Below are 26,263 nucleotides of genomic sequence, written 5' to 3' on the forward strand. Positions count from 1 at the left end.
AAGAGCAAATATATAGTGTGTGTGTTTAATTGGCAAAATATGACTGTCCTCAAGTATAACAATATCGGTTTCAAAGACATAAACGTAACATATAAAAGATTCTATGACAAAATTAATTTGAAAACTACTGAAATGCACCGAACAATTTAAAAATGAATGTCTTAAATCAACATAAAGAATAATAACATAAAACAGCAAAGATATAACATTTACCTCAGAAAAATTGTTTTTAATGTTTCGTCCATCTGACGAGATTTGCTGAAACTCACACTGCATCATGTCAAAGAAGATTGGAATAGTGGCTTTCCTCAAAACTGTTTCATACAAGAACAATTGGTTGTGAAAGCAGAAAATATGCAAAAAAAAAAAAAAAAAGTTCAAGACAAATGAAATATTTTTGAATGACAAATTTATTATTTGTGTTTAATTTGAAAGTGTGGTGAATATTGTAGCATAAGTGGTAAAACTCCTGGTGAATTAAAATATTTGGGATCCAAGTTTGCATCGCTAACTCTAACCATTTTACTTACAACATTTACTGCTCTTTGGAAGACTATAGTGCTTCACATTTATGTCCAATTAGTCTCTGAAGACAGTAGAGCTGATTACATATAGATGGACACCTCCTCTTCCTAGCTCCATTGGCTAAACTTAAGCAAAAAAGCCCCAGGTCCTATTAGTCATTCATTAAATATTAAGTTGTTTGATTGGGCATGAGATCAACCTTTGTAGGAAAATTAAATTGGCCTCAATACATTATTGCTATTTACTATTTTGTTACATGAAGTCCTTCATACTGAAGAGCACTGTACTATGGAACCATCTCATCATCATCCAATATTACAATAGACTAATTTCTATATCATCAAGTTCTTTAATAACTGCATAAATATAGAATTTTTACTCATCCACAATTCTATTTCATTCTTCCAATTTAAGATATAGTTAATAGAAATGCTGTAGTATATTATTAACACATTTTTTTTATTCTCTCCGTCACAACTTCCATAAAAGAATGAATACTAAATGTATCCAAGAAATAGTACTTACTCGTTTCAGGAATAAGTGTCATCTCCAAAATTTTACCAACCAAATCAGGAATGAACCGGTGTTTGTTTTGATCTACAATAGAAATACATCATCATTAACATCATATATGACTGTTATAAATTCCTGTGCAAAAGATGGCTTTGAGACATTTGATGGAATACCCAAAAGTATTCAGGATAAGCAGCTGTAAGATGTTTATGTAGCATATCAGTTTGGGTTCAACTTCCTTGTTTGATCAGCAATCTAGCCATAACCCATTTTGTCTTAATTCATGTGGAATTGTTAAATGAACTGCTGAACATTGGACTTACAAGCTTACAGGGTGTGCTTCAAATTCATTGCAAGTATTTCATTGCCACTCTGGGTAGAAAATTTTATTGTATGCGTCGTCGTCATCACCGCCGCCGTCATTGTTTAATGTCCACTTTCCATGCTGGCATGGGTTAGATGGTTTGACTGAGGACTGGTGAGCCAGAGGCTGCACCAGGCTCAATCTGATCTGGCAAAGTTTCTACAGCTGGATGCCCTTCCTAATGCCAACCACTCTGAGAGTGCAGTGAGTGCTTTTACGAGACACCAGCACGGGGGCCAGTCAGGCAGTTCTGGTAACGACCACGCTGAAAAGGTGTTTTTTATGTGCTACCTGCACAGGAGCCAGTCAGGTGGCACTGGCAACGACCATGCTTCATGTGCCGGTGACTCTGGCCCTGTCGGTAAGGCCCAATATTCGAAGGACATGCTTCACCACCTCATCCCAGCTTTTCATTCGCAACACACGATCATACCAGCGCACCACATCTGATGCTTCTTAAATCCAACTTTTCTCACAGGGCACTTACACTCTGTCGTGTATGCACACTGACATTACACATCCAGAGGAGCATACTGGCTTCATTCTTTGCAAGTCACGGCCCATATTTCACTGCCATGCGTCATACAGTCTGAAGAGTGTTTCCTGCACTAAACTGGTGCTTGACTTAAATATTCTGACACAAGAGTTAAGACTTGCTTTAAATTTACAAATACTTTGGATGATTTAAAGATTTGAAGCAGTTGTCTTTACACACTGAGGTATGTTTATTCTATAACAATCACAGACAAACCAGTGAGAGATTTTTCTGATGCATTTAGAAACTAAATCTTCTTTAACACCCTATTGTTTCAAAATGGGAACCATATAATTTAAATCATAATAAATGTTATTATATATACTCTCCCATAAGGTAAAACACTGATGTTTTTAATTCTAGTTACACAACGTAAGCATCAAAAATCTAAGTTGTGGACAATGGTGACAATGGTGTTGTGGACAATGGTGTTGTGGACAATGGTGTTGTGGACAATGGTGTTGGGGTTAAATAAATGTATTTAAAAAATTGTTTATGTCAAAATTTGAGATGAAAAAAAAAAAATTTATAATATTAAGGCAGAAATACAACATAGGCAACTAAAATGTTTAAGTTACATACCCAATTTGAACCACATGCTTCGAATTTCAAACCCCATCTCTCGTCGCATGTCTTTATATCTGAAGAAGCAAAAAGTAAATTGAGAGAAAGTGAAAGAGAGAGAAAGAAAGAGAGAGAGAGGCAGGAAGAGAATATTATTCACATAAAAAGAAACCTAATAACATTCAAAGAGTATAGCTTATGTTTAACCTATTTCTAAGATTTAAAGAAATAAGAAATAGGGTTGCAACTGGTAGGGTATTTGGCTAACTGAATGAAGTGCTAATAGTTCATATTTTGTTGGTGTAATGCTGGATATCTCAATGGTCTAATTAACCTAGTTGTAAATAGGTATCACAAGAGGATATGGTTCATCACCATAAGTCGTAAAGAACATGGACATTATATAAATGGTAAATGTTTGATTAGCTTTCAGTACTTAGCTCAAATTTTCCTCTCGGTCAAGAGTGATCTGTAGCTTTGTGTTTCTTATCACAGAGTGCGAACAAATGCATGCATGTATGCCGGCTTTTCCATCCATCTATCCATCTCTCTCTTCCCCTAACACACACATAGTAGGATTCAGGCATGGTTGTATGGTTTAGAAATTCACTTAAACAATCCTGTAATTCAGGATTTGATCTCACAGTATGGAGCCCTGGACAAGTCACTTCTACCATAGCCTTGGATTGACCAAATTATGTGAATGAAATTGGGTACACAGAAAACCTGAAAGAGGACTGTACTTAGATAGTAGACTAATCTGTCACCAAGTTAACACCCACAACTGGCAGAATCTACTTTGTTGCAAGTATATAAGCCATGTTTTTGGTCCGAGTTGTGATTTCTTCCTCTTTTAACACCATCAGTTTTGGTGACTATGCAAAACATCATGTCATTACTTCTCTACCTCTGACTAAGCCATAAAATATCTGACTTCAGCTAATGATCCCTTGGCTCATTAAACTAAGATTAGATAATCAGCGATCCATAAGTACATTACTCACATCAATGTTTAGAAGTATTGTTTTAAATGGCGGTGAGGGCAGAGCCATGAGAGCTTTCTTGTACAGAGGAGAGATTTCTGGTATAGGTGGTGGGGGCAGGAATAGGAGGGCACATCAAAAATAAGGAAGGACAGATAGACTGCTCCTTTCCAAGCTATGAGAGAAATAATGACAGAGGATGAACAGAGAAATCAGGGAAATAAGATAGTAAAAATTAAAGCGGGGAAGAGGGAAGGGTTAAAAGCCAGGGAGCATATCTCTAATGAGTGACAAAATTATGATTATAAATTGGCTTATATTACGTTTCAGCATAATTAGAAAGCTTAAAAAAATACAAGGGTGCTGAAAAGTTCCTGGCTTTAAAGGTATTACGAAAGGCCTGGTTGAAGGCCCAACCTTAGAAAAACTGAAGGACTGCTGCAATAAGTGTGTGAATCTGATGGGGGAATATGTTGAATAAAATCATAATTAACTAATCCTCCTGTATTTTCTTTTACTCAAAGCCAGGAACTTTTCAGTGACCCCTCACATGTAATCAAACAGCCTTGTGTATTTAATTGATCTGCAGACTATTTTCTCATGTAAGATGTCAAATGGAACAGAGAATACAACAGCTTTCTATCATCAATAATCTACTGAAAATCTTACCTGGCTATAATTTTACTTCTTTTATTAAGAGAGAATTTCTCCAGTTGCAATGGCTTTTGTGTAAGAAATGACACTGCACAGAAGAAGAATCCATTCCATAGCTAGAAATCAAATAAAAGGAGTCACTTAATCAACTTTCTTCAATACCTCAGCAGTATAGTCTTTCTTTTTGATTAAAAAAATATTTAGTAATTCAAAACTTTTATTCCTTAAACATAAGAAACTTGCACAGCTGAGCAATATTACTCTTCAATTGAATGACAGAGTTTAATCCAAGAATGATATCAATATCATCATCGTTTAATGTCTGCATTTCCATGCTGGCATGGATTGGACAGCTCGACTGAGGACTGCCACGCCAGAAGGCTGCACCAGGCTCCAATCTGATCTGGCAAGGTTTCTACAGCTGGATGTCCTTCCTAATGCCAACCTCTCTGAGTGTGTAGTGGGTGCTTTTTATGTGCCATCGGTATGAGGGCCAGTCAGGCAGTACTGGCATCAACTGCACTCAAATGGTGCTTTTTACATGCCACCGGTACAGGAGCCAGTCAGGCAGCACTGGGAATGACCACGCTTGAATGGTGCTTTTAATGTGCCACTGGCATGGCAGCTAGTCAGGTGGCACTAGCAGCGACCAGGAGGCACTGGCAATGGCTGGCATTGTATGTTTTATCTTTATAAATGGCTTATTCATTGATAATTTTTTTAAAAAATTGTGGTAACATCAAAAAGAGACATATTCTCACTATATTAGTGATGAAACTCTCTTGTTATGATTATTCAGGGAAAACATTAATCTGAGATTTCATTAAAAATTTTAAACACAAGACACCAGAGTCAAGATACATGCAGTTTGAAAGACAATTGCTATTAATCTTAAAAGAGGTGGTTCTTTGAGACTGCAGTAAAAATAGCAGAAAATACACATGTTTGTAAGTTTCCATGCTTTCTATCAGTTATAGAACTGTCATACAACCCTACTGTCTTCATCATTAAGTAAACAAGGATATGATGCAAAAAGTGATGCATTGTTACTGTGTAATGATTGTAGGAAAATACAACTATTTGCAAGATACAAACTCTATAGAAAACCTATTAAATAAAATCTACCAAAGTAAAATGAGGGCAGTGAATAAAAAAAAATAATCTACAACTAGTACAACCTTCTCACTATATAAATTATAAAACAAGGAGGACACAGAAAAATGAAATCTGTTCCCAAATTCAATGCAGGATTCTGCATTGAAATATTTCTATATTTTCCACAATGTTTTACAATTTATATTGTTATTGGTTTGCATCTACTTTTCCAGGCAAGCATGGGTGGTATAGATTTTTGAAATTTGGATATTTACATATTGTTGAAATAAAAGGTTTTTCTAGCTTGATGCTCTTCATTCGTCTCTATATTGAAATAAATAAAAAAAAAACAATTTATTTAACTGATACCTACCTCATATTCAAATGGATCAGAAAAGCTATTTTTTATTGTTGTGGCAAAAAACCTCAAGGCTCGAAGAATGATGCTGTTGGAAGATTAGATAAAGATTAAATATAAATACAAATTATTAGTAGAAATGTTTTAAAAAAATCACAATAATTTGAATTAAAAGATTTACACAAGACATAAATCAACTGAAAACTAAATACCTGTTTTGATGCAAAATCATCTCATTCCAGTCATTCTTGTAGACATTCTCAGTTATTAAATGCTGTAGAATCATGAGTATTTCAGTAAGGAAATCAAGCAAATCAAAGCGTGTTGCAAAGCTGTTAATATACACAGTGTAATGATGCTGAGTCATTTGACTGAGAATGGCCATCATTATCGCAACATAGTTGCCCTGGAATTAGAGAAAGTAAAAGCAAAGACATCATTACACCGTCTGATACTAGGTGACTAAACATAGGTTTTAGCTTTATTATTTATTTTGTTTTATAGGCTCAACAAGCTCCAGCTTTATGATGGGAAGTGACATTTATTATGTGTTCATTAAGTGAGTTAGAAAAATGTTGACAAATCACAAAATTTATCTATAAATAATTGAGAATATATTTACTATTAAGTTGTTTCACTCACTCAGATAATAGTATATTACAGCTGATGTGTGCTTAATGAGCTGTGATCTTGCGTTAAAAGCTAGTTACTACAGCCATTTTGTTACATCCCTCTAAAGGTATATAACATTAGTTGCATGAACTTTGTCTGACAGATAGAAAACACTAACACTTTTATTCATGATTGACAGCATTTGTTAACTTGAAATGATTGTGATCACCAATTTATGTTGGAGTCTGCATATTAAAGCATAAACATGAAACAACTATTAGAACTTACCACAAGACTTTGATTCCAATCCATCTGAATAATTGTTTGAATCACAGTTCTGAATATCTTTTGGATCATTATTGACAAATCATCAACCTACAAAATTAATTATAAATAAGTAAACAAAATCATCTTTCGTTTTAACAAATTCAACAAACTAATTTTATTTTACTGAGTTATTTTACTAGCAGATTAAATTACAGTGTAATGGATAAGGACGGATACTTATGGATTGTGTGGAGTATCAAGTTCTAGACAGTACAAATATCAAACTCGTAGTAGTGTCAGGCCTTGTGAAGCCATCATCAGAGATCACACAGCTCTAGTTGCTGTATTGCCAAAAGCCAGTTGTATATAGGCTATGTATAAAAAGCATATAATCCACTTGAGGATATGCTAATTTTATATTGGATTAAATTTGATAATAATCATCATTTAACATCTGCCTTTCATGCTAGCATAGGTTGGATTGATAACTGCTTAAAAAAACTATTAAAAGATCATCAAAGCATGAAATTTTTTAAAGATTTGCCTCACTGAAATTAACCAAACTCTGATGGGAACTTGAAACCTGAAACATCAGTAAATTTAATAGCCATGCTGTGTGACCAAGGACTATATTCTCTTTTCATACCAAAACTATATATAATCTTTTAACTTTCATGGTATACTAATTGTTATAATTTCAAACAGAAGTATTAGGATAACTTAGATTTCTGGAAATTAAGTTAAATAAGTGATTGAAATGTAATAGAATAAGACTCATTAATTAAGTTGAACTCCAGTAGCAATAATTGTGTAGTGTAAGAAAGATTTAGTGTGGAATTAGATGATTTTAGCAAGAAAAACAAATAATTAAATTACATTTCTTGTACAGTAGAAACTGTCCATGATATCACTGAGAACATTGGCACATTCTGGCATTTCTCGTTTGTTGTTTAGCAGCTCAGAAGTGTGAGTCAAGATCATAGGAAGAAGAATATGTCGGCACGCTGTGGAGAAAATATCAACGCTATGAAAATTCTTGTAACATCTTCATTATTTTGAAGTTATGTATCAAACAATGATAATACTTTTCTGCTTCTTTTTACATCATTGTGCATCATATTGTAAACATTAAAAATGCATCTATTAGATTGATTAAGTATTTTGCATATTAATAATACTCTTTTGGTAAAGAGAAGAGCACAGTTGATTAAAATGTTCCTTAGCTAGGAGAGCAAACATACAGGGCTACTAACTCTTGCAGGCATTTCTTTGTTGATTTTTGAAAAACTTTTTATTCTATTGACTTTAATACATCTAACAATGAAGAATAGGTAAGAAAATGTTTAGAAAATTTATTGTAATAAATTAGCAAAAGATCTACATTCATTTAAAGTCACTGAAAATGGAAGTAATGGCTATAAATGTTTAAGATATGTGAAAGGATTAAGTCAAATATTGTTTTCTTTTAAAAGAACAAAATATAAAACTCAAACTTGGTGGGATATTAATAAAATGATAATAAGTTACTGAAGTAGATACAGTAGAGCATCTAGCCAGCTTTATCTTATGTCAATTCCACTGACATTAGGCTATGAAAATAAGGACAAGCTCAATTTTTATAAGGAAATAGGAAATGACTGTGAGGGTAAATTTAATTGAATTTACTTCCATAAATTATAAGTACTTCATTAATCAATTCTAGACAGATGAAATGCAATAGGAATCCTAGTAAGAATTGAACTGAGGAAAATATCTTCCATAAATAATCCAGTTTCAGTAGAAATTACTTACCACTATCCTCAAATAGTTTACTGTGAACCAGGTTGTTAATACTTTGCATTTTTTGATTGGACAGCCGATTCGGTGGTATGGCATCAAAGAATGACACCAACAGTTTACTACAATGTAAAGGAAAAAGAAAGCTTTTTCATAAATCAGTAGTTGATAACCAGCTGTATAGTGACAATGAACAATAGAAATGTGAAAAAAATAAATTTCCTCAAATGTACAGTGGAACTATCTAGGTCACCAAATTATTAGCAGTGGAGGTTGTTTTGAAAGCGTATTTCATAGAATAGGAACTGGCTGGGCCAAGTTCAGAAAGCTATTACCCTTGTTGGTCACAAAGAGCCTCTCCCTCGGAGTGAAAAGCAAATTGTATGATGCCTGTGTACAAACAGCTATGCTACATGGCAGTGAAACATGGACTGTGACTGCAGAGACCATATGAAGGCATGAAAGAAATGAAGCTAGCATGTTCTTCTGGATGTACAATATTAGTGTGTATGTACAATGAAGTGTAAAGGTTTTGAGAGAAAAATTGGGTATAAGAGGCATCAGTTGTGGTGTGCAAGAGAGAAGACTGCACTGGTACGGTCATGTTAGCATACTTATCTCTAAATGAAGAGGGAACCTGTGGAAGAGGAAGACCGAGAAAGAAGTGGGATGCAGTGATGAGAAGTGATCTTCAGATGTCGAGCCTCACAGAGATGAGAAAACACCAACACAACTGGCATTATGCTGTGATTGAGAAGACCAACCCAGCAAAGTAAAATCCCCTCCCTCTCCCACAACTCACTTCTGCTTACCACTGATGTTTCTCCCTTCTCTCCATTCTCCCGAAGGTGTCCACCGACCTACTAGCACACAATGCAACCCTGTTAAATCCCTTCCCTTCACCCCACCACTAGCTCCCACTCTCCTTTCGAAATCTTGTGTTACCTACCCACCCTGTTCTATCCCTGATCCACTCCACTATATACGCCACCCTGTCACATCTTCACTATCTTTCTCTCCTCTGTCTCTTCTCCAGCTAAGAAAGCCATGTCTTGTGTCTAATGCGAGACACCTTTCTATCCCTCAATACTTCTCGCACTAGTTGAAGGGTCTTGTCCTGTAAGTTATTTGGTGACTTCACTACTGCTGGTGCTATGTAAAAAGTAGCCAGTATACTCTGTAAAATGGTTAGCATGAGAAAAGGCATCTAGCCGCAAAACTATGCCACAACAAACAACAGAGCTTGGGGTAGTCTTCTGACCTGCTTGTTCCTGTCAAACCAGCCTACCCTTGCCAGTAGGGAAAATGGAAATTAAATGAGGATGATGATGATGATGGTATATGTTCTCTATGGGCTCTCTGCATTGCGCTAATGTAATTGGTTATGATTTGTAGAAGTCAGCATATTATCACAGAATTGAAAGTGACTAGAATTTTAAAAATGAAAAAAGCAGCAGACTAAGGAGGAATGATAGCAGTCATGGCTTTTTGTAAGTTCACTCCTGATGGACAAGAGTGGTGGAGTTAATGCTCAAGTGAAACTACTGCATATAAACACCTGTAGGTAAAAAAAAAAGTGAGCAGAGAAGGAAATAGCTGCAGTGCTGGAGATGAAGGTTTATAAGTATGGTCTGCAGCAATTTAATATAGGAGCGATGTCTAGGGATAGGTGCATTGGACAGGCTCGGATGGAAATGATAGTGGTGATTGTATTGTCAGGAGACAATATAGTGAAAACAAAACTGAAATGTCTTAGATTTCTATAAAGAGAAGAAGTAGCTAACATTTTGGGTTGAGTCTTTCATCTTTTCTGATGAATGGTTCTTGTTCAAGTCCTCCTCTCATACCCTTTGTTTTTACATCTTTTATCCATTTTCCATGAGTGGAAATACCTTTCTTTTGATCATTTTTCATTGTATGACATGGACATTTAGTGGGGGATCAAATATTTTTATTTTTATGAATTTTGACATTGGTGCAGTATCTATTTTCAGCCATCCAGACTGAGGGAAGCAGAGTTATGAGAAAAGGGAACAGTGTAATGATTAAATTTACAACAGATTTTCTCTATTAAGATTTGAACTCGTTATGTTTTAGTCAGCAGACAAGCTTTTTATTCACACATACTATAGTATCAAATACCATTAGTAATATCTAAAAAAAATTTAAATGCTTAATAGTTTGGTAAAATGTAAAGAATGTAATAACATTTTTCGATTAATTTTAGTCGTTATAAAATGAGATGATGAAAAAACAATAAAAAGAAAAGGGAGAATAATGGCCTTACCTGAGTTCAACTGGACTAAATACAGAAATCACATCAGGTATTGTGGTTGTAATATATTTCAATGCAGCACCCTGAAGAAAGTAACAAACATTAATAACAAACTGATAACAGATGGAAATGTTCTCTCTCATATATCATCATTTTTAACATCCACTTTTCCATGCTTGCATGGGTTGGATGGGAGTTATTGAGGTAAATTTTCTATGGCTGAATGCCCTTATTGCCACCAGCCATCACCTGTTGACAAGCAAGGTAATATTTCCCCCATACCCAGACATGCTCTGGCAGAATATTGGAAATTAACGACAATACTTGTAAAACAGTGACACTCATTTACATCATGTGATGTTGAGACAAGGAGACACAAACACCCACGCACACACTGAAACACAAATATGCATATACAATGGGTTCCTTTCAATTTTGCTCTACCAAATCCATTTGCAAAGGTTTTGGTCAGCTTAGGGTAATAGTAGAAGACATTTCCTCAAGGTACCATGCAGTGAGACTAAACCTGGACAAATGTATGCATGAATATATATATGTGTGTGTGTATATGTATGTGTGTGAATGCTTACATTCTGCAATGTCTTTATAAGAAATCATTTGAGCAAAAGTGTTGAATTTTGTTGACAATCCCTATCAATAAACCCTCCACGGTAGCTTTGAACTTTTAAAGTCAAGAATAAAAATTCCTTACTTGAAAAACAGGAATAGGTTAACAACAAGAAGAGTATAAGGCTATAAAATAATGTCTCAATAACTAATCCAACCTAATCTAGCATGAAATTAAGTGAAGAAATATACACATATTTGCATGAAGACCCGAGAAGACCCGGCAAGCCAAGTGAGACCTAAATCCAAGGCCTCTGCCAGGGGTGTAGCCAGCCCACTTATGCGTACCTTTCCGACATTGGACACTAAACTCTGCTTGCGAAGACTTGTTGAGGCATGTGAAATCGAACTAAATTCGACGACTGGCACCCGTGCCAACGTCGTCTCCTTCATTGGACATGAAACTCAGCTTGCGAAGACTTATTGAGGCAAGCGAAAGCGAAATCGGGATAGCACCTGTGCCCAGCGTCGCCTTTCTGGCACTTGTGCCTGTGACATGTGTAAGCGAGATCGTTGCCAGTGCTCCTGGACTGGCTCTTATGCGGGTGGCACATAAAATACACCAGTTTGAGCGTAGCCGTTGCCAGTACCGCCTGACTGGCCTTCATAGGATTTTCAAGCGAGATCGTTGCCAGTGCCCCTGGACTGGCTCTTGTGCGGGTGGCACATAAAATGCACCATTTTGAGCGTGGCCGTTGCCAGTACCGCCTGACTGGCCTTCATGCGGGTGACATGTAAAAGCACCCACTACACTCTCTGAGTGGTTGGCATTAGGAAGGGCATCCAGCTGTAGAAACTCTGCCAAATCAGATTGGAGCCTGGTGTTGCCATCCGGTTTCCCCAGTCCTCAGTCAAATCGTCCAACCCATGCAAGCATGGAAAGCGGACGTTAAACGATGATGATGATGATGATGATGATATATACTTGAGAATTTAAACTTATTATGCCTAAATAGAAAAAATCCACTGCATGGGTAGAAAAGTTCACAACTCTTAAAACAAAAAAAGAAAATTAAAAAAAAAACAACTGAGACAAAGATATAGATACTTACTTGAACTAGGATAGTACTGTCAGCTTTGTGAGCCATCATTTGATTGATGGACATAAAAAGCTGTCTCAAACTAATCTCAAACTGTTCCCGGCCACGTTCATCATTGATTCTGACAAGATAAGCAGACAATAATTAATGTTCTGACCCACAAAACACTGTAAATGGAAACACACTAAACTATCTCTGGTTAGTATAGTAATATTATTATCCTGTCATTTCTTATATTCCTTCTAGACTAGTTTAATGCATTTGCATCCTAATGTTTATATAGTTGATTCTATGGTTTTAATAACTTAGAAAATGTTATATCTTATTCTCAGAGCATGTTCTGATGTTATCATGCATTTATTCTGATTTTCTTGAGCACACCCTAAGCTTTCACTATTTCAATCTCTTTCATCTTTCTCCCAATGTTTTGGGGTTTTTAATTATGCACATTTTAAACCTGATTTCAAAGTAAATAAATTCATTAAGTTCAAACTCTGTGATGGTGAACATTCCACCTAAGAATAAAATATAACAGAGCAAAAGTAAAAAAATAAAAATAAAAAAAGAAAGATAAAAAAAGAAAGAAAGAGAAAACGAAATGAAATATGATGTGCTACTTACATAGAAAAGAGAAAGCGAGATCGGATTATAAATTTCATGATATACTCCAAGGATTTCATGGCAATGAAAAGTGTAGGATTGGACTCAAGTGCTGAATCAACATAGTCTTTCAAGATAACAATTAATTTACTGAAATATATTAAATGTTCATACAAATTAAGAACTGATACAATCAGGGGGGTAAGGATTCTACAGGAAAATAGCTTTAAGATAATGAACATTTAAAAAAAGAACATCCTTAATTTCTGCATGCTTGTTTGTTTAATTAAAAATAAGAGAGCAAGTACAAAATATTATTTTACTACATTTAGCATCAAACATAATATGCACAATGATATTTATTACCTACTGGATATGTTTCAAGAACCAATAAAAATTTTTTTCCAACATCTTCAAAATTCAGTAACTTTGAAAGAAAGATGTTGTTAATGTAATAAGAAGTAAAAGCAAATCTATCATGCAAGGATGATATATATATATATATATATATATATATATATATATATATATATATGCCAACAGAGTTGATATGTTTCTTTTTTGTATATATTAAAGTGGACACTATATCTCTTAACAGTAAAATGATTCATCAGATTTTTTTTTATGTCACATTGTGATAAGCTCTACCTTCATATTGCCATGATAAAATGGCTGTTTTTATAAATGTGTACATTTTCTTAAGAATTACTGGGGTAAATGCTTTATTCTGTTTATAGGAAGGATCCAATAATTACAAAATGGAGAAGGTTGCATTTCCCAGTTAGGAAGCCTGAAGAAAGCAGAGTAAAACTTCTTGTATTGTAGCACAGCATAATGCTTCTATGTTTCAATTGAATACTTTATCCCTTTGTCATTAGTGCCACTCATATAACTATAGATTGTATGAGACCTACCCACATCCAATCCTCATCATTATTTTCACAAGGCTGATAGATAAGAGACTGCACAGGAATTATTTGTAGACAATACCTTCACTCTTTCCGTATAGCCAATCATCACTCATGCTTGTAGGTCACTTTTAATTGTCATCCATCAATTTCCTTTCCCCATCATCTACCTCTTTTATTACCCAACACATACATACACACACACACTCTCTCTCTCTCTCTCTCTGTTTCTAGCATCACACTCTTGATCCTTTCACTCACCCATCCTCACTCTTCTGTCATTGTTCTCTCCCCTGTCATTTCCGCAGTTGTATTACCTTTAACAGACAAACACATCGTAAAGTAGTGAGCACATTTTACTCTTAAGGTGTGCAAGGCAACCCTTTATGTGCTGGTGCCATGATAAAATGCACCAGTACATTCTGTAGAATGGATGGTAATAAGGCATCTAGTTGTAGAAACGAAACCAAAAATGGAACACATAAGTGTGATGTAGCCTTCTCATCACTCTAGGAAGATAGTAACTCTAAATAAAATGTGACCTGGACTGTAAGAACCTGCCCAACTCATGCCAACACAGAAAGCAGTCAGAAATGATGATGAATTATAATTAATGGTTTACTATCTTGATCCTGCACCTTGTAATTTCTTACAAAAGGACAAAATTTTATGTTTATAAAGAAGGTAAATTGAGATTGTGATTTTTCTGCCTCTGTCAATCATATATGTGTATTATTAACTCAATTTGCTTGGAGTTTACTCCCACCATAATTACTGTATTAGCAGATTAAAGAAATCTGCAGTAGAAACAGATGGTTGTCTCAGAATTAAGCTGTTCAGAGTTTCAGAATTTAACATAGAAAAAGTGGAGAATTATTTTTAACTGATTGATAGAAGCAGCTGAAAGACATACCTGTAGGCCATTGCAAAACTGAAAGTTACTGTAATGTAAGTATCAAGGACAGGCCTGAACTGCTGGTATTTTCGATCAGAAATTAGAGAGATGATATGGGTCTAGAGAAATAAGAGAAAGAAAGTTAGTTTGGGATAGAATCAGAAATAAACAATTTGAAAATAAACAAAAAGAAAAAAAAAGAAAAAAAGAAGTGTTGACAGAACTAATATTGATTACAAATTTTTGCACAAGACCAGCAATTCAGGGGTGGGGGCGGGACAGGAGTGGAGACAATTACATTGACCCCGGTACTCAATTGGTACTTGTTTTTATCGAGCCCCAAAAGGATTAAAGCCGAAGCAACAAATAATCTCAAAGAAGGCAGAGACATAACTAATTACCGATAGGCATTTAGTCTCATACTCAACTATTGCTGTCCCTTCCTGTCTTCAAACTCGGGACGTGAAGATGGATGAAATGCAGCTAAGCATTTCGCCCAGCTTGCCACTTAAGTGAAAGAAGTAATACCGGTTTCAGACTTTGCTACAAGTGCACCAATTTTAGGGAGGGGATGAGTCGATTACATCAACCCCAGTGTTCAACTGGTACTTATTTTATTAACCTTTAAAGGATAAAAAGGAAAAGTCATCCTCAGTGGAATTTGAACTCAGAATGTGAAGACAGGCAAAATGCTGATAAGCAGCATTTTGCTCGGTATACTAAAGATTCTGCCCGCTTGCTGCCTTAATTGGTAGAATATTAATAATAGCTTCTTATTCCAGTAAGCACAATGACTGGTACTTATTTTATCAACTCCAGAAGGAACAAAATGATGAGTAAACTCTAATGGAATAGGAGTTTAGAGTGTTGAGTAACTAATTGTTGTCAGATCTTTAGGCCTACTATTCCATGGCTTTTGCTACCCCATCTACAAATAATGATAATAATTGTTTTTTCAGGCACAAGGCCAGTAATTATGAGGGGAGGAAGATAATCAATTACATCAACCCCAGTACTTCACAGGCCCCTTATTTACTGATTCTATAAGAGTCAGGTTGACCCTGACAGGAAGATAGCATACAGTCCAATGCATTTAATCCAGTACCCTCTCATTCCACGCCTCTTTTCTCATGAAATCTTACTATAATGATGATTACACAGTGATATGTATGTATGTATCTAAAAAAAGAAAAACATCCCCTTCTATCATCTTACCTAAGTACATCAAACTACAATTACCTTGATTTGTAAAACATTTCAAGAACAAAACAAAACCATCATCAACATCTGAAACCTTGGATTGAACTAGGAACCTTTAACTTTTCAGCCTAACCCTCTATCAGCAGAGCTATTTTAGTTATCTATGAATGGGTTTGTAATTTGTAGAAATATATTTACTGCCATTAAAATGAGAGTATTTTGCTAAAGTAAATGAAACAAAATACATTAAAAAATGAGAATAACAATATTCCAAATTAATAAGTTTGCTCTGTTTTTTTTTTTATTTAATTTTATATATTTCTTTTACATGTTTTAAATTTGTCTGAAGTCTAATATTTACATAAATAAGAGAACAGACATATTGCCACTATGGCAAACATACTTCTTAACAACCAAGACTTTTATCATCAGACATTTCAGGGTTTGGTAGGCATATGCAACAATTCAGTTGTTGCTCAAACTGCTGAAATTATTAGTCCAAACTTTCACAAGTCACATCCTTAAATAAAGGCTATATTGAACAATATAATTCCTGATATACAAATGATGGGATTTTCATGACTAGAACACCTATAATCATAGCTTTTTGACTACAATAAGTTTGGAACTACTGTGTGTTTGAGGCTACCAATTATGAAAGATGAGTATAGGTGATTTAATTAACTCCTAATATATTACTAGTAATAATAAATCCTGGAGAGATGAACAACAACATAAATGTGAGATTGAACTGGAAACTAAATACCACAAAGCATACTGACCAGCTCTTTGATATCTTTGCCCCTTACCAGCCATTTCTAACACAGACACAAAGGCCACAAATATACTGGAATGGAATTTAGTAAATTAAATTGATCCTATTATTTGACTGGTACTGTTTTACTGACTTTATCAGGATGAACGTCAGCTGAAGCAACATATAATCTCAAAGAATGCAGAGAAATAACTAATTACTGATAGGCATTTAGTCTAGTACTCAACTACTGCTGTCCCTTCCTGTCTTATAAAATAAGTTTCAAACTCTGGCACAAGGCCATAAATTTACAAGGAAGGAGTTTTGATGATTTGTCCCTTGTATTTAATTTATACTTATTTTATCAAACCTAGAAAGATAATATTTGATATAGGTTTCTTCCAAACATGCTGGGTACTGTATTACAAGTAAAGCAGAGATCTGTGCTAGAAATCACAGACACACTACTCAGATATTAGAGTAGAAATGTTAAAAATCAAAGATAAAAAAATTACACTAGTTTCTAAATGTTTTAATCTCATGTGAACATCCCAGTTCAATGTGGAACTAAAATTTCTTTAGGAACGATAAGAATATAGAAGGAAAAGAAGCAGGTCACTCACCAAAGATGTGAACACTAAATTTTCATAGGTATCTGAATTGTTGTTTTGCATTAAAATACTGAATAATGAATCAAGCAGATCTTGTAAAAACTGAAGAGAAAGTGAGAGAAAAATGGAAATGAAATAAAACTTTTTATTTACTTAAATTATTTATCTAATTACAACAAATTGGTAAAGGAAATAAAAGAAACATTTGTTTTCTGGATAGCCTGCAGTTACCATTGATGATAGCACTAAACATCATAGTTTCAAGTATTTGGTAAATAACTTTTGATGATTTATGAAACACATAAATATATTGTAAATGACAAAAAATATAAAAGTTATATATAAGACAGTTTCCACCAAAGGACATTCATAACAATAAAAATCTTATTAGAATTAGAACAATGGACAGATAATAAGATTTTCTTTTTAATTATATTTGCTTCCTCATATTTTATGGGTAAAATTTTTAATTTTTTAAATTTCTTTATTCATACCAATTAAACAATTGAAAATGAATTGATGGCATTAGAATTTTTAGTAAGAATTCTTTTTTCACCACATCACACTTATTTATAGCTAGTGAGATTGGAGCATGTGTGGTTAATTCTTTAACTGGGAAACAGCTACCGTAATGATTTAGACATCTGTGACACTTTATGCATCATATACAAGTTTAAAATGATTTATTTTTGATGGTTTTCATTGAAAACAATAGTTCTCAGCACTTTGCAGTTGATATTTCTCCAGTAGTTTAGTCTGAAGGAAAGGGAGGTACTTATGGCCATTGAAACTCTGACAGACAGTTGAGATTGATCTGATTAATGTTAATCTTGAATTCCTCCAAGTTGATGGTTGTTCAAGGGAAGTTAGACACATTATTGTTTTCTTTGTATATGTAGTGGTTATATTTTTGTATTGCTGAAGGAGACAAGAATGACATGACCCCATAAGATAATATTTTCAAAGTCTCTGTTCATGGAGTTAGATAATGTTTAATGTGGAGTATCAAGGATGATGATACTTGGATGCAGAAGGTTAAGGTAGAATGAAGAGTAGTGTCAATTGTATAAGAGGAGGCTTTGTTGATGGGGAAAGAAAGTAGGTAGTGGAGCACACCAGAACAGATAGAATGTGGGTCAAAGAGAGCTCCATCAGCACACATCACAATGGTGCAATCTGAGAGGAAGCCATTGATCCAGAACTCAAGAGAGAGAAGCCCATTGGTGAGCAATTTTGTGCACCAGACATGGATGAATGATGTCGAGTGCAAAAACAATTTTCACCAAATTTTTCAAGTGTAAGTGCTCACTGATGAGTGACATAGGAGGGTAGAACTCCAGTAGATCTAGCTTTATGAGAACCATAGTGATTATTATTGAGGGTAAGAAATTCAAGGTGCTGGAGAAAGGTGACTGTTAATAGCTGTTTTCATTATCTTTGAAACTTTGGCAGTGAGTGTGATAGGATGGCAGCCAGCAGAGTCAGAGTAGCTGCTTTTTCTGAGAATGAAATTCTAAGAGATATTTTACATCATTCATACCAAAATCTCTGTTGCAATAACCCTGGAAAAATTAATTTAAGGAATTATCAAGTATTTTTCCTGCATTTCCTTTGAGCCCAAAATTGTGGAAAGAATTTACCAAGGTATAGTATTTCTCTTTCTTCTTCTTGCGTCCTGACAAGAAACATTTAAAAGGATTAAAAGTGTAAAAATAATGTCTACCTTCACAATCTCTTCACCATCCACAGTCATCAACTCTTCTAGATGCTTCTTTAAGGCAGCAGAATCATTTAATATTTCTTGCCATTTTAGTAAACCAAGGAGATTTACTGTAAGAACAGACAAAAAAAAAAATTGAAATACACAACTGATTGGGTCAAGATAATTCAAACCTACTACACACAAACAATTATAATTCTTAAAAGGTGATAAAATTAATTGTGGTAATGTAATTTATACACTATTCCTTTATTCAATAAAAGAACATATTAGCCTCAAGGTAGAAATCCCTATGTAATGGCTAAGAGATAAGCAATGTTATGATCTTTGCAAGCAAATAGAAATTTATAAAACAGTAGTTAACATATACTAACCATTATGGGTTAATTTTGTTGAACATACATATGTTTTGATCTGAACAAAATCTTTGGTGCTGATGATAAGGCCACCTCTTTGTAAACTGGACCTGCTGTTCAGAGAGCTGCTTGAGCAATTTTCAAACTCATATCGTGTAGATGGGAAATCAAAGTAGTCTTTGAAGTTATCAACTTTTTTTGATTCAGCCTTTTAGAAAAAGAAAACATTAAATAGAAAAACTAAACCTTTCTATGGAGGACTGTAGTTTGCAAAAACCTTGGAGACCTTTATCAATGTATTACTTCAAAATAAAAAAAAATTAAAAAAAACCTGCATACTTGCAAAATTGAAATAACAATTAAGATAAATTGTTCTCTAACAGATGTAGCCATGGCCATGTAAAGAACTTCATTTTGCAACCACATATTTTGGGGTTCCACCTCATTATATGGCAGCTTGGACAAGTGTTTTCTTTGGCCTCAAGACAACTAATGCCTTCATCATCATCATCATCATCGTTTAACGTCCGCTTTCCATGCTAGCATGGGTTGGACGATTTGACTGAGGACTGGTGAAACCGGATGGCAACACCAGGCTCCAGTCTGATTTGGCAGAGTTTCTACAGCCTTATAAGTAAAATTTGGTAGAAAGAAATTATACAGAAGCATATGTGTGTGTGTGTGTGCACACACACACATACATGTGGGTGTGCATGTATTTGTATTAATCTGCATATGTATCCAAACTAGCACTATTTCAGAATTGGTAATATGTTTGTGTTTCTTACAAACAAAACATCTAATGGTTGTTCAATGAGCAAAGGCATGAAACAAAGTACCTTATTTGAAAAAGAAGTAAGTGTTGGCATCAGGAAGGGTAAGCAGCAATAGAATACTACTTCATGTAGTTTTATCCAATTCATACCAGAATGGTAAGTTGTTTCATTGGTAATATTTTAATGCAAGAAACATTTGATAATTTATTATAACTACATAATAATTCTAACAAAAGGCAATTAATCTACCACTGATTTCAAGGCACAATGTTCATCCTGCTGTTTACCTTTCATAAAAAATAACATGCCATGGAAATCAAGTCAATATAATCTGAATGATCGTCACCCCTCCTACTCTTTCTCCTCTATTCATCTTGATCAACATCAATGTCTAAATATTTCATGTCACATCAAACATCTCCCAGTGTTTCTTTAGAGCTCCCTAAAAGCAGGAGCCATGAACCTGGAAACTAGCTATTTTCTTCAGCCTAACAAGCCTTCAGTCATGTACTGCAAGTGACCAAACCAATGATGTCTTGTTTCTCTGACAGATTCTTCAACAATGAGCAGATGAAGGTAACTTCTCAACTCTGGCAAATTATGATACATGAAACTATGATGTAATTTTAAGACATGCAGTTTTAGACATTTGCCAAATTAGATTGGAGCCTGGTGTTGCCATCCGGTTTCACCAGTCCTCAGTCAAATCGTCCAACCCATGCTAGCATGGAAAGCGGACGTTAAACGATGATGATGATGATGATAGTGTCATTAGAATATGATAGCACATCAACCACACATAAAAATATCATAAAGGTATATAACACATCTTCTAATATATTGAAGATTATAGCAGGATAAAATAGCTCTCATTTCTCTATCCTGATATACAGGAACAGTTTTCTGTAATTATCATGATTTGAAGAGTTAAGAAAAGGGTTTTCTAGGCACAGTTCTTCTTGGACTGATGAATAAAGAAAAATTACAGAAAAACTGAACAAGTCAACTCAACTATTTAATGAAAATTTCAGTATTTGAACTATTCAGTCACTCCATACATGCAACTCATGTAAATGAAACAGATTTTTAGCCAAGTACTTTCTAACATAACAATTCTGATACTGACAAAAGAATCTTACTTTATAGATGAGCAAGTCATGGATTGTGTCTTTTAATGTAGTACCATCCTCATTCATTAGTTTGATGAATGCCATAGCAAATGGTTTCTCCAGTTTGTCTTTGCCTGTTAAGACATATAATCAAAGGATTAATTTATCTGAAATACTTTAACAGCAGTTTTATATATAAGGGAGGGAGAGAGTAAACAAAACTAAGAACACACAGAGGACGTCAAAATCCCACTCTCATTTTTGCTAATATAAAGTATATGGAATGCAAAGTCACATACCTTCACTTGAGGAACGATGTTTAAATAGGAATTTCAGATGAAGACCTCGGAATTCTTCTTCAGTGGAAATAGCAACCTATTATACAAATTATACATACTTAGATGACAAAAATTCAATAAAAATTTATTTTAAGAATTGTGTTACATAAATCTCTGCAAGACAAAAACTGAAAATAACTGGGTTTTTTTAATTATAAAAACACATAAATATTATCATAATTGTCATGCTTGATGCCAAACTTGGCTATAAATGAGGTTTCATAAAATTTTAACAAATTCTTTTATTCTTTTATTTGTTTCAGTCATTTGACTGCAGCCATGCTAGAGCACCACCATTAGTCGAACAAATTGACCCCAAGACTTATTCTTTGTAAGCCTAGTACTTATTCTATTGGTCTCTTGTGCTGAACCGCTAAGTTACAGGGATGTAAACACACCAACACTGGTTTCAAGTGATGGTGGGGGAACAAACACAGACACACACACAAATATATATATATATATATATATATACACACACACACACAACAGGCTTCTTTCAGTTTCCATCTATCAAATCCACTCACAAGGCTTTGGTCAGCCAGAGGCTATAGTAAAAGACACTTGCCCAATGCACCACGCAGTGGGACTGAACATAGAACCATGTGGTTGGTAAGCAAGCTACTTACCACACAGCCACTCATGTGTCTATATACATACATACATATATATAAACAAAAACATTATCTTATGTGTTTGTATATCTGGTAGGGATGAAAAGGTTGGATTGTATGTTCAAATTGGATACTTTACATTGACCTTTAGCACACTGCATTTTCTCTAGAACTGTTTCCCCAGCCACCACCCTGTTACTAGAGAGGAGAAAACTCATACAGTGACATGATGCACCAACAGTGTGCTAAAAGTTATGTGTTCAATTTACCTAACTATTAGGGATAAGTTCTAAAACTTCTAGGAAAGTTACCTAAAAAATACTGTTGTTCTAGTCAGAAAAAACATTTCATTTTCTTTATGTCCTATGAGCCACAACACTTCATGAAACTATACACAGATATAATATGCACAAGTACATCTGTGTAATTACAAAGTTAAATTCACTACCATGCAGTTTTGGGATTTAGTCACACTGCAGGGAATGTTGTCTATTATAGCATTAGGATTCCCAATACTTTAAGTGTGGAACAAGTTGACAGAAACAGAAAGGAAACCTTTTAATACAGGGCTGGCCAACCTGAGGCCCGCAGGCCACATGCGGCCCACAGACTTTTATCTTATAGCCCACTTGATACTGTCTTGAAATGGGTTTATCTAAACAAACATTTAAAAAATTTTATCAAAAATTAAAGATTGTAATGAAAAGTAAAAAAGATACTACTGTTTTTGCAATGTTAATATTTCATGTTGAATCAAAAGATCATTCATTCATTATTGTAATAATAGCATGAGACAATAAAATGCTTCCAATTCTTCAGTATACAAGTGGCCCTCAATAAGCTTTCTGTGATTAAAGTGGCCCACAATGTAATTTGAGTTGGATAGGCCTTCTTTAATGCATGTGTAGATGTTGCTCCTTCATTAAGACAGCACCACCAAAAGACATTGATTTTGTTTACATTCTTCAGTGAAACAAAAGCCCTCATGGTTCAAATGCTTCACCAGTTTTGGTGAGTGAGGACTAATGGAATGAAATTACATTGCTTGACATTACTTGAAATTACATTACTTGACAAAACAGGTAAGTTGGTGACAGAAAAAGCATATACCCAAACTTGCATCAACAAGTTTCATCTAACTCAATCAGAATAGAAAAATGATGATTATATATATATATATATATATATATATATATATATAATTATTCAATATTAACAGTTTTGTATTAGAAAACCAGGAATTTATACAAGGCTGTAAAAGAAGTGCTCAAACTAGTTGAGACATAGGTACAAAGTTAATTGCAGAATAAAACCGTTAGGTCATCGACTCGAAAAGCCGTAGCCCACTAATGACCACATATAAGAAGTACAACATAGACCACAAAAACCAAATTAGTAAAGGGAGGTCAAAATTTTTATACATAAGAATAAAAATCAATTAAAAATACAATAGAATAATATAAATAAATAAATAAACAGTGATTAAAAATTGATTAAAAATATTAGAGACTGGTAAAAATACAGTAGAATAAAAATATATATATATAGAAAAAATATAGAGAAAAAAAATAATATATAGGGAGATGTAGCACAACAGTTCATTCGCTGAGGCCAATAGCCAAAAAAAAAAAAAAAAAATTCAAGACAAGTAGTACGAAAGTTCAACTACTTCTCTCATGACAGCAAATTTAGTAGGTAAAATCCAATTTGATAAACAGGAATACCAAAGCACATGGGACAAAACAACAACAGAACATCCAAAGTGTGGCAAAGTAAAATCCAAGTTTCACCATTCTGCAGGTAACATCAGTAAAGTCAAACCATAAACATCATTTACAGTGGATTACGAGTATAGGTGGAACACAAACACAGAACACCTATGACCATTTCGGGGGTATATCACCGTATTTAATGCACAATAGAGCACAAATTGGTGATAACCCCTTCTTCAGGGTAAAAAAAAAGACACACAGACATCAACGAAGTCACCAGTCAAAAAAATTATAATTATGAGAGCAAGCTTAAATAAATAATAATATGGACTAGACCAAAAAAAAAAAAAAAAAGAAGTACTATCTTGAATGGTCAATCTTATCTAGAACCCCCCAATTTAGGGCTAATATTAGCAAGTGCTTATTATGCATTAGGGAATCCCTTTCCATTCTTAGGTCTTTTGGGCCGAAAACTTTGAATAAGTTTATTGAGGTAATCCCTTTTTGCAATCATAAATTTTCCTCCACCTTCCTAAAACTATATAAAAATAGGAATAAGAACAAAAATAAGTGTTAGTAGTGGTAATAATGGTAGTAATGGTGATAGTAATGGTGATAGTAATGGTAATGATAGAAGTAAATAAATAGACAAAAATAATTGATATTAAAATAATAACAAAATATGGATACAATGGTAGTATTTATTTTTTATCATGGTTTACGTTGGATTTGAAACCTAATAGTTTTAGTTACCAAACCTGCTTGACTATTCTAAAGGGTATACTAAAAATTGGATTTTTTTTTTTTTTTTTTTTGGTCTAGTCCATATTATTATTTATTTAAGCTTGCTCTCATAATTATAATTTTTTTGACTGGTGACTTCGTTGATGTCTGTGTGTCTTTTTTTTAACCAATTTGTGCTCTATTGTGCATTAAATACGGTGATATACCCCAGAAATGGCCATAGGTGTTCTGTGCTTGTGTTCCACCTATACTCGTAATCCACTGTAAATGACTTTACTGATGTTACCTGCGGAATGGTGAAACTTGGATTTTACTTTGCCACACTTTGGATGTTCTGTTGTTGTTTTGTCCCGTGCGCTTCGGTATTCCTGTTTCTGAAATTGGATTTTACCTACTAAATCTGCTGTCATGAGGCAGGTAGTTGAACTTTCGTACTACTTGTCTTGAGCTTTTTTTATTGGCTATTGGCCTCAGCGAATGAACTGTTGTGCTACGTCTCCCTATGTATTATTTTTTTTCTCTATATTTTTTCTATATATATATATTTTTATTCTACTGTATTTGTACCAGTCTCTAATATTTTTAATTGCTGTTTATTTATTTATTTATATTATTCTATTGTATTTTTAATCGATTTTTATTCTTGTGTATAAAAATTTTGACCTCCCTTTACTGATTTGGTTTTTGTGGTCTATGTTGTACTTCTTATATGTGGTCATTGGTGGGCTACGGCTTTTCGAGTCGATGACCTAACGGTTTTATTCTGCAATTAACTTTATATATATATATATATATATATATATATATATATATATATATATATATATTGAAGGTTGTCCCCTTGTCGAATATGTATGACCATCACTGATGAGTAGAAAATATTTCTTGTAATTCATTGATGAATGAATAAATAGTGTATCAATTGGTAGAAGCATCCAGCCATGTATGTGAGGCCACTGACTGTTACTAAGTATTCTGTGGCAAACAAATACTAATCTGCCTCTTCTCAGAATCCAACTCACCTCTACCTGACAAGTTCAAAGCTTTTGATCTGCCATCATTAATGACAGCACATGAAAAGCAGGTCAAATCTGATTGTAGAGGTGGTGGAATAAAGGTGAGATGTATGATGTGTACAGGAGGGAGGATGGAGGAAAGCCTCAACCAGGCTATGGGTAGGATACAAAGACACAAAGACAGTGATGTAGTAGGTGCAGTAGGCATATTGTTAGCAGGCAACATTTACCTGTACATATGCACCACAATCAAAGTTAGAAGAGGAATAGAAGTGCTATTTTTATGAAATCTTCCATCCAATGAGCTCAAAAACAAACAGTGACCTCATTATCATAGTGGGTGCTTTTAATGGACATGCTGGATAACTTTGATGGTTTTTCTACTTTACATAGAGGGTACAGATATGGTACAAGGAATGGGGAGAGATCAAGGCTCCTAAAGTTCTGTGATGCAAATGAACTAACCATTTGCAACACTAACTTTAGGAAACTGATTAGTTACCAAATCACCTGCCAATCAGGTGAACATGTCAGATAGACTTTATACTTACCAGAAAATGATTGTGAGCATTGTGTGTGTGTGTGTGTGAGAGAGAGAGAGAGAGAGACAGACAGAGAGAGAGAGACAGGCAAACAGACAGAGAGAGATTTGTAATATATATTTTTGTACTAATGATATATATGTAAAGAATACTTTTGGCCTTTATTTATAACTTAGATGT

At 34.3% G+C, this 26,263-nt stretch overlaps 1 protein-coding gene across 2 annotated transcripts in view; it reads right to left on the minus strand.

Annotated features, from left to right (window-relative positions):
* LOC106881525 (dedicator of cytokinesis protein 1) overlaps window positions 1-26,263 on the minus strand; it is a 179,104-nt gene that overhangs the window by 22,402 nt on the left and 130,439 nt on the right. For both annotated transcript variants that reach the window (XR_008263483.2, XM_014931942.3), the window contains exons 18-35: window positions 21,417-21,492; window positions 21,148-21,251; window positions 19,251-19,440; window positions 18,880-18,986; window positions 17,169-17,258; window positions 14,610-14,710; window positions 12,810-12,938; window positions 12,201-12,309; window positions 10,534-10,604; window positions 8,262-8,368; window positions 7,347-7,474; window positions 6,492-6,578; window positions 5,804-5,997; window positions 5,607-5,679; window positions 4,154-4,254; window positions 2,520-2,578; window positions 1,051-1,122; window positions 214-314 (exon numbers count right to left, since the gene is read on the minus strand). Coding sequence is in view for 1 of the 2 variants with exons in the window: in XM_014931942.3 (XP_014787428.1) it covers window positions 214-314; window positions 1,051-1,122; window positions 2,520-2,578; window positions 4,154-4,254; window positions 5,607-5,679; window positions 5,804-5,997; window positions 6,492-6,578; window positions 7,347-7,474; window positions 8,262-8,368; window positions 10,534-10,604; window positions 12,201-12,309; window positions 12,810-12,938; window positions 14,610-14,710; window positions 17,169-17,258; window positions 18,880-18,986; window positions 19,251-19,440; window positions 21,148-21,251; window positions 21,417-21,492 (1,899 nt within the window). In the remaining variant the exon portion in view is untranslated. The remainder of the gene's footprint in view (window positions 1-213; window positions 315-1,050; window positions 1,123-2,519; window positions 2,579-4,153; window positions 4,255-5,606; window positions 5,680-5,803; window positions 5,998-6,491; window positions 6,579-7,346; window positions 7,475-8,261; window positions 8,369-10,533; window positions 10,605-12,200; window positions 12,310-12,809; window positions 12,939-14,609; window positions 14,711-17,168; window positions 17,259-18,879; window positions 18,987-19,250; window positions 19,441-21,147; window positions 21,252-21,416; window positions 21,493-26,263) is intronic.

Source organism: Octopus bimaculoides, chromosome 2, assembly GCF_046866305.1.
Source record: "Octopus bimaculoides isolate indiv1 chromosome 2, ASM4686630v1, whole genome shotgun sequence".
Taxonomy (NCBI): domain Eukaryota; kingdom Metazoa; phylum Mollusca; class Cephalopoda; order Octopoda; family Octopodidae; genus Octopus; species Octopus bimaculoides.